The 9,886-nt window shown below is 41.6% G+C and overlaps 1 protein-coding gene across 1 annotated transcript; it reads right to left on the bottom strand.

The window, feature by feature from the left end:
* Positions 1-675: 675 nt before the first annotated feature.
* Positions 676-2,895, bottom strand: LOC307195733 (lithostathine-like; the record flags this gene model as incomplete). The annotated part of the gene is made up of 5 exons (XM_079940120.1): positions 676-743; positions 1,011-1,137; positions 1,777-1,914; positions 2,126-2,244; positions 2,820-2,895. The coding sequence occupies 5 exons, from the start codon at positions 2,893-2,895 to the stop codon at positions 676-678; spliced, it is 528 nt and encodes a 175-aa protein (XP_079796246.1).
* Positions 2,896-9,886: the final 6,991 nt, after the last annotated feature.

Below are 9,886 nucleotides of genomic sequence, written 5' to 3'. Positions count from 1 at the left end.
ATCTGCATGTCAGTCCAAGTAATTTATTCTTGACTATATTTTATAGAAGTCATGATCCAATGTGGATTTCACATTAAAGAAAAGGAATAGATCCTTCATGATCCTTCACAGCAAATGATTTCAGAAGTGCATTCTATAATAAATAGCATGGGACCACACGAAGGCTGCTTGTGTCATACCATCAGGAGGAATGGGCAGTATAGTGTGTGGGGAAGCAATGCCTTTGTATAACACAACCTAATTCCTAAGGGAACAGGGCCTACATACTCATCACAAATACACTGGTGGGAATGTACATTCAGTCATTTTCCAAGGAAATTGGATGAAACTTGACAGAGGCCACCCCTAGATTCTTCCCATACAAACATCTTCCTCAGAGTCTTGTTATAAGACAAGAGCACAAAAGCAGGTAAGTTTGGAATAAGATATTTATTACTGTTCTACAAGACCTCAGGCCATGCTATGCATACACACACACACACACACACACACACACACACACACACAAACACACACAAATGCCTGAAATGAGGCTGAGAGACAGGGAAGGCCAGAATGAGGGGGTCAGGTTGGGGGTGTGGGGAGGATTCCCCTTTCCGGGATAGGTCTTCACTCTTGGTTCCAAGTCCATGATGAGCTGCACACCAGACTCAGGCTAGTGACTTCCCATCTGACTTAGCCCTTGAACTTGCAGACATAGGGTAAGTTCACAGAACAGTTATAATCTCTCCACTTCAGATAGCCTGAAGAGACAGAAGAGCTCAAGTGAATGGAGCTGGTGAGAAACCAATGGGGACACATCCCAGCTTCTGGCCTAGGACTCAAAGGCTCTCCCTCAAAGTCACCAGGGTCCCACTCCAGAGGAAAGAGAGAGAAAGAAAGGAGAGGTGAGAGGAGATGGGAACAGATGAACAGTTCCATCCCAGGGGGATTCTCTGAAGACCAGACCCAGAAATAGGGGATGAGGGGATGGAAAAGGCTGGAAAGAAGTGACCTCCTCTGTTTCCTACCTGAGTTTCTGGACAGGCTCCCACAATAACCAGGGGATGAGCTGGTGGAGGGATCTGTCTCCCAGGCAACGTAATTGAGCACATCAGTGCTACTCCACTCCCATCCACTGCCATTGGCCTCAGAGCCCTATAGAGCAGAGGATGGAGTCAGGTGAATTGGAAAGGCCTTTAGAGGTCTCCTGGCACGATTCCCTCAGCTGGAACACCTGGTACCCCCCCCAGCATCATGGAATTAGTTCTGCTCTACCAGGTGATGCCCAACAGCTCTCCTCTGGGAAACAATCCCTAACTCTTTGCTTCTATTGGCAAATTCAAAAGTCAATAATCACAAAGACGAATAGAACCCCTCAGAGTAACTTGACACTGTGTGAACTACACTTGGTGGTACATTTGTGATTACCCTCTGAACCTCCAAGACAACATATGTTTATAAGGGAAAAATGCATCAATCCTAAATACTCATTTAGCACTTGCTAAGGGCAGCATGTACAGACTCAGGGATGCACAGCAAACTGAATCAAGACGTGGTGTGTGAATTGTGTAAAAGCTTGACAAGAGGCAGATTAACCTTAGCTGGAGACTGGAGACCTGCACAGAACTCAGCTCTGCAGCTGGTCTCAAGGCCCTCCATTCTCGAATTACCCCCTTGACCTCCAAGCTCTAGGGATCTCTATGTTATTTCCTAGGCAGGCACAGGGGACAGCGAGCAGGCCTGTGTGGCCATAGCATCCTGGGAGGTAACTGACTAGAGAGGATGTAAGTGTACCTCTGTGGGGTCATGGAGCCCAATCCAGACGTCTGAGACGGTTTTCAAGTTGTTCTGGACCAGGGCGGCCACGAAGGATCCCTCAGCCCCACTGAGCACAGACACAAGTTGTCCTGAGGATCTCTTCTGGCAAGCCATCTGTGTGGAGAAGGGAGAGACTGGGGAGGAGCTTGAGACCCTCACTGAGGGAAGGGCAGGGACAAGGTAGGTGAGAAGGAGTTGTGTTTGCAAAAGATGAGGTGCTCATTCTCACCCTCAAGAAACTCTAGAGAATGGAACTCCCAGCCCCCAAACCCTGTCTCTAATTTGCTTCTCCTCACCAGCCCGAACTGCAAATCCCAGCACTCACGTTTGCATTCATCCAGGTTTTAGGTGTTGTAAACAAGGCATAGCAGTAGGATGCATAGACCATGGAGCCTCTCGGACAGCTGATACGTGCAGAGGGCAGTTTCTTCTGGGAATCTTCCCCTGGCGAGGAAGAAATAAAGGAGAGGGATGGGGCAAAGTGGAGAGAGGGGATTGGAGTGGGGAGGTGACCTTGAGGAATATCTGTGGTGCCACAGCTTGAGGCAGTGACACCAAACTCCTGACTGCCTGTCACCAATGCCAATATTTCCAGGAGTTTTTCTTAATCATAAAGTAGACCTAGTAATTGGGAGATGGTCTGTTTTCTTTTTATTCATCTGCCTTATTCAAAAGTCCAAGCCTCCTCCTCATCTTGGCTGACTGTTTCTACACTGGATCCTCCAGTCATTCTCCTTCTACTCATCTCATTACTGACACTCTATGCTTTCCCTCCTTAATATACCCACATAAATTAGACTCTACTGAAAATTGAGAATCATCTCATCCCACTGTTACTGGACCACTGAGGTACCTCCCACCACTAGTTACCCTGAAGGAAGGATGATGATGCAGGAATTGCAGGCAGTGTTGTTGTGTGGGGATGTACCATTACCACGGGAGGCACACAGGAGCTTTCCTCCTCTTCTTGGCCCTGAGCAAACACTGGGAACCCAGTGCTAGAGGCAGAAAAGTCTCACCTTGGACTTGAGACAGGAGCATCAGGCAGGAGAGCAGCATCCAGGACAGGCTGGGGACGCCCATGGAAGGCATCATTTTGTCTGTGATGTGCGGAGACAACCAGAGAACTGCAAAAAGGGTGGTCAGAGAGAGACTGTGAGAAACCCCCTGTTGTACCTCTTGTCTTTTCCTCTGTCTAGTTCCCTAGGAATAAATCCATCTTAATGGCTTCCATCCCCTTCCATAGTTCTGGAAAGAATCTGAAAATCTATATATCCTACTACACCTGGGGCCTCCCAGGACTGCCTTTTCCTGCTCTCAGAGCTCCTGCATTCTCTGAGGACAGGGATCCTTGTATACCTTCCCTGAAATATGTGAGGTGAAACCCCTGTCAGGGGTGTCATCTTGTCTCAGCACCTACTTACTTCTCTTGCAAGGGATCTGCACTGGTTTGTCGGGGCAGAAAAGACTGGGTTTTTATAAGAGGATTTGAGGGAGTGGCACTTAAATGAATAACAGGATCGGGGAGCCAGGACAGGGGTCATGGGAAGGGCCTGGCTTTGGTTCAAGGAGATTCCTGCCATGGGGAGGAGTCTCTTCCCAGCAAAGCCTGGGAATTGCCACAGATATTGCCTGTTTCTCATTAACAGGTCAGCACTTTTTCCAGGAACAGGTGAAGTTTATTCTTTCCCCGACTCTTCCCTGATAGGCAACTGTGGCACAAAATGTGGTATTAACTTTTAAGGGGCACATCTACTGGAGTATTTCTTCTGGTTGATGTCTCAAGTGCTCACTCCTGCAGGCATACACATGTATTTCTTTTAAATTGTTCAGTAGAATTAAATAAATGTTGGATGATAAGTGGAGGTGAGTATGGGGATGACAAGTGTCACAGATAAGTGAGGTCAGAGAAGGAAATGAAAGTAAGAGGAGACGGTGGTTCAGTGTTGCCTCTTCTACATGGTAGCTAGGTTTAAAGCAACTTCATAATCATCTCACAACTCAATAGATGAGCCAAAATCTTAAGGAAAATGAAATGTGGAAACTTGCCTTGCTGATCTTCTGAGAGATGGAACTTCCTTGATGGATAAAAATAATGTGATATAATAAGAGGCAATGGAGGAATTTCAAGCCTAGGAGGACTAGAGTCAAATGATGCAGAATCAAAGGAAGAATGAGAGAGGGTTAAGCAAGGGTAAGAGCAAGAGATGGATGAAATTGTAGACCTGATCCTACATTGCATGTAAGTTAGATCTCTACTTCATCAAGGTGCTCACTCCCCTGGGCTGCTGACAACTGCCTCGCAAACTATCATTTGGCTGTAGAAGAAGGGTCACTTATTTTTGCATTCTACTTGAAAGGGTGATCAGCTTCATGTTTACTTCTTAGTAAGAAGTAAAATTCCTTAGTCATGTTTACTTCTGAGTTGGCAATTTTGGCAAGGATGCGATACATGCTAAGTGGCTCAGGTTTATTTTGGTCAGTCTGGGAATATGTTAAGCTGGAATTCTCTGCAGACCCTGACTCTCAAGTGGTTTTTATAGGCCAGCTTGTGTGAGATGCAGTCAATGCAACTGAGCTTGTAATTGATTCATGTCCTCAGAATCCAAAAGTCAGTAGAACACACAAATAATCTAACAGGAAGGATAGGACAACCAACAGATTCTTTTGTTACAAAGGAAAAAGAACTTACTTCACGAAAAATATTTAAATGCAAAGCCATAACTATATTTAGAGCTCAGTGGAAATTCAAGTGTGAAAAAACAATATTTCATGGAAATATAGATAGCATGAGTTGAGAAGTAATCTTGCTACAGTAAAACAATTATTTGAGAAAAAGTAAATAATAGCAATCAGAAACACAGAATGGCCCATGCTTCTTGACTTCCTGAGAAACACAGTGTTGTGGGAAAAGATACCATTTAGATTAAAAGACTCTGAAAAGATATAACAATCTATCCTAGTGAGTAAATTGTAATAGGGTCTTGATTAATAAAGTATGCCTTTGGAGGACAATTGTGAAATATGAACTCACTTTTGATAATGACAGAATTTTCACATTTCTTTCTTGTGGTAAAACTGTCATAGTTAAATTGACAGGCATCCTGCCCTCCAACACCTTAAGGTGGGTGACTGAAACTTCCATCCGTCTCTTTGCTCTAAATATGGGTGTGTCTTGCAAAGGAATATAAGAGCTCACCCAAGGCTCTGGGCTGTGTCAGTGACCATATTCCCTAATCCTGGGAAAACTAAATGAGTGAAGGTAGCCCTATAGGATATCATTCCAATTTGATGAATGAAGGCAATGGCAGCAGCCCCAGCCTGATTCAGAGTCAGTAAGTGCACTGTTCCTTTCTTCTTCCTCTCTCATAGCAAAACCACGTATTCATTAGCCATTGTCTTTAGAGTCACTCACATTGGTGGAGAGGGCTGGATTCATGGGGTAGAAGGAATGAGAAGAGGGCATTGTTGAATTTTTGACCTATTTTTCAAAAACTGAATCTTTTTTTTTTTTTTTTGTGGCCTCTCCCGTTGCGGAGCACAGGCTCTGGACGTGCAGGCTCAGTGGCCATGTCTCACGGGCCCAGCCGCTCAACAGCATGTGGGATCTTCCTGGATCGGGGCACGAACCCGTGCCCACTGCGTAGGCAGGCGAACTCTCCAGCACTGCGCCACCAGGGAAGCCCACATATTTTACCTAAATACAAGAAAACAGGAAAAAATCCCAAACTACTATCAATTTGACTACTTGTAACTAAATTAAAAGTGATAACATTCCCTAGGGGAGGGTCACTCTCATGGGAGAGCCAGAAGACAGAAAGAGGAACAGGTAAACATTGTCCCCTCTAGGGAAGTGTCCTTTGTGCCATTTTTCTGCCAAAATTTCAGAAATGACAAAAACCAGAAATCAAACACAAAATGTAAACAATCTTCCCCCCTAAGAACCACAAGATGGACTCAATGATTTAATAAGAAAAAATAACATTCCCTTAAGGAAATAAGGTCCTTTTCCATAACTCTCAGCACTGTGTTGTCAGGAGGACTGAATGACTTGAGCATGAGGGAAAACTCTTGGCTTTCAGCTTCAAGAGGATTTAAGTTCTCAAGCAGATGGGATTTTGATCACATCAGCAGGTTGATGTGGGAAACCTTGGGGTCTTTCCAGCATTGGTCTGATTTTGTAACTCACCGATTTATGACCTTTACCATCCTTTGTACAGCTTTAGCTCAACAATGGGTATAAAGTGGAAAAGGAAATGGACTGGAAGTTGGTAAACTGGATTTTAATTTCTGTTATACCTCTTCTTAGCTATGTGTCTATGCTGCCCCTCGTTTTTTTAAGAGAGACAGCCTATCAATGCCCTTTCCAGCCCAGGAAGGTGATTTGCAAACACTGGCAGTTATTGAAAACACTTCCTCCTATCTATGTTTTTCTACCTTTAGCTTTATTAATACTTCATTCCTATTTTCCACTAGCCCCAAAATCTTTGCTGTGAGCTAAACCCTTGAACTCTCTTCCTGGTATCTGTTTTACATGATTTCCCATTAGGATTAAATGATCTATAATGACACTTAGCTCTAACACCCTATAATACATGACATAAAACAAAAAGTGCTTGGCAAAGCATTAAACACTAACATTCTGAGTTACAGATCTAGGAAGTATTCAACTGGGTCATGATTTGTCTAGTACCATCAAACTATACCACAAATGACCCTACACTTATTTGCTCAGTTAAGCAGACTTAGTAGTCCACCAGAAGTCTTTAAGCAGTATTTGGAGCACCATGCTTTTTGGTTTCAGATGTGACTCCTGTGGTCCCAGAGCCAGATTTCAGTGGATGTGCACCTGTGGGTCTGCGCTGGTGGCTTTGTGAGCACAAGCCCTGAGGCACACCCAGGATGATTGCCTGCATTCCCGTGGTTGAGGCTGGGCCAAGGGCAATGTCATCAACAGTCCTTTGTGAGGCCACACCAAGGGTGACAGGTGACACCACAGACCACACTTCCCAGTGGACAGCTCCTGCAGAGGAATACTAAGTGACTCCTCTCCCAGCAGGAGTGCTCCAGTCCTGCCTACCTCACACCAAAGCTTGGAAATGGATATGGGGGTTTCTATCCAACAACTGGGGAGCAGACCATGTCCCAACAGGGCTGTGACAACCACAGAGCAAAGAGGAGACCTGCTCAATGTCAAGTGCAGGCTCTGGTCACCACAAGCACAATCACACCCCCTATCTAAGCGATCTGCCCAGCACACACTGAGGAAAGGTATGGAGGCATCCATATAAAACAAACAACACTTGCACCAAAAATATGAGACTCATGCAGGCTACACAGGGATGCTCCCACTTAAAATTAGCTCTTCAAGACCACAGAGAGTCAGAGAAATATAAATAAATATAAGTAAAATGAAGAAGGAGAGGAACCACTCCCAATTAGAAGAACAAGAGAAGTCCTGAAAGAACAAACAGTGAAACGGACCTTTCCATTCTACTAGATCTTGAGTTCACAAAGGAGGTAATAAAAACACTAAAGGAATTAAGAAAAGCAATCAGTATAAAGGGAGACCACAGTAAACAGGAACTAGAAACTTAAAGATGAACCACTTAAAATTAGGAAACTCACTTGCCAAGACCAAGCTGAGCTAAAGGCATAATTAGAAAAATAAATAATGCGAGAATGAATGAGTGACCTGGAAAATAGAATAACGGAAATCACCGAATCACAACAGCAGACAAATAGACAAATGAAAGAAAAAAAAAAAAAAAGAATGAAAGCCGTATACAAGACCTATGATATAATGTAAAGCACGCCAATCTATGCATAATAGGGATCCCGAAAGGAGAAGAATGAGAAAAGGGGATTGAAAATATATTTGAAGAAAGTATGGATGAAAAATTCCCAAAGCTAGAAAAGCAAACAGATATCCAGGTACAGGATGCACAGAGGGTCCTAAACAATATGAACATAATAGATCTACATCAAAACATATTCTACTTAAAATGACAAAATTTAAAGATAAAGAGAGGATTCTAAAGGCAGCAGAGAAAAATAAATAATTAATTATAAGGGAACCCACATAAGGCTATCAATTCATTTCTCTACAAAAACGTTGTAGGCAAGAAGAAAGTGGCAAGATGTACTTGAAATCCAGAAAGGGAAAACCTGAAACCTAGGATACTCTACCCATAAAGATAATTTTTCAGTATAGGAGAGATAAACGATTTCTCAGAAAAGCAAAAACTAAAATAATACAGCAATACTAAACTAAATATTCCTAAAAGAAATATTGAGAGGTCTTTCTTTATAAAAAAGAAGTAGGAATCTAGGGGAAAGAGAATATCAAAATTGTAAAGTAAATCACTTAATTAAGCCAGTACACAGATTTAAAAAAAATAAGAAAAAATTTGTGAAAACAATGATAACAACAATGAACCGCAAAAGGATAAACATGAAGATGTGAAAGAGGACATCCAAATCATAAAATGGTGTGGGGGGGAAGAAAATGTAGATTATTTTTAAAGAATATTTTTGAGTCTATATGACTACAAGTCTAAAGCAAGTAGACATAGTAATGGGTTAATACACTTGAAAAACAGGGTAACCACAAATCAAAAACATACAAGGTTCACAAAAACAAAAAAGAAAAAAGAAGAGAACATGCATATAATACAAAATAAAAGCATCAATTCACAAAATGAAAAACAAAAAGAAAAGGAAAGGACCAAAGAAGAAATACAAAATCAACTGGAAAACAAGGTTTGAAATGACAACAAAGTCATAGTTAACAATAATTAACTTAAATGTCAATGGACTAAATGCTCCAATCAAAAGACATAGAGTGGCAGGTTGGCTAATAAAACAAGAACCTACAGTTTGCTGTCTACAAGACAACCACTTTAGGGCAATGATACATATAGATTGAAACTGAAGTGGTCGGAAAAAATTCATGCAAATGGAAATGACAAGAAGGCAGGGGTAGCAATACTCCTAACAGACAAAATAGACTTTAATAAAAAGACCATAAAGAAAGACAAAGAAGGACACTATATAATGATAGAAGGATCAATACAAGAAGAGGATATTACATTTGTTAACATATGTGCACCCAATATAGGAGCACCTAAGTACATAAAATAACTACTAACAGATGTAAAGGGAGAAATTGATGGGAATACCATGATAGTCGAAGAATTTAACACCCCACTCACACTGATGGACAGATCTTCCAGATGGAAAATCAATAAGGAAACAGAGATCCTAAATGACAAAAACAGAACAGTTAGACTTATCTTTTCAGGATATTAAATCCAAACCCACACAGTATACACATTCTTTTCAGGTGCACATGGAACATTCTCTAGGATAGACCACACACTAGGAAACAAAACAATCATCAGCAAATTTAAGAGGATAGAAATTATTTCAAGCCTCTTTTTTGATCACAACAGCATGAAAATAGAAATCAACCACATAAAGAGAAATGAGGGAAAAAATGATTACATGGAGACTAAACAACATGCTACTAGGATACAAATGGCTCAACTATGATGTCAAAGAGGAAATTAAAAAATAGCTTGAGACAAATGACAACGAAAACACAGTCATACCAAATCTATGGGATGCAGATGAAGCAGTTGTTAGAGGGAGGTTCCTAGCACTACAGGCTTTCCTCAAAAAACAAGAAAAATCTCAAATAAACAACCTACCCTACCATCTAAAAGAATTAGAAAAAGAAGAACAAAAAAAGCCTAAATTCAGCAGAAGGAAGAAAATAATAAGATTAGAGATGAAATAAATATAATAGAGACAAAAAAAAAAGGAAAAAATCAATAAAACCAAGAGTAGCTTCTTTGAAAGGGTAAACAAAATTAACAAATCTTGGCCCAGTCTCAACATGAAGAAAAGAGAGAGGATCTAAATTAACAAAATAAGAGACAAAAGAGGAGAAGTAACAACCTACACCTTATAAATGAAAAAAAAGAGAGAATCGCCCACCCTGATACCAAAACCAGACAAAGACACTACCAAGAAAGGAAACTACAAGCCAATATCTTTCATGAATATACATGCAAAACTTCTC

Source organism: Stenella coeruleoalba (genome assembly GCF_951394435.1).
Source record: "Stenella coeruleoalba genome assembly, chromosome: 13".
NCBI classification, from domain to species: domain Eukaryota; kingdom Metazoa; phylum Chordata; class Mammalia; order Artiodactyla; family Delphinidae; genus Stenella; species Stenella coeruleoalba.
The sequence above is the reverse complement of the archived record's forward strand: the minus strand, read 5'-3'. Positions and strand labels throughout refer to the sequence as shown.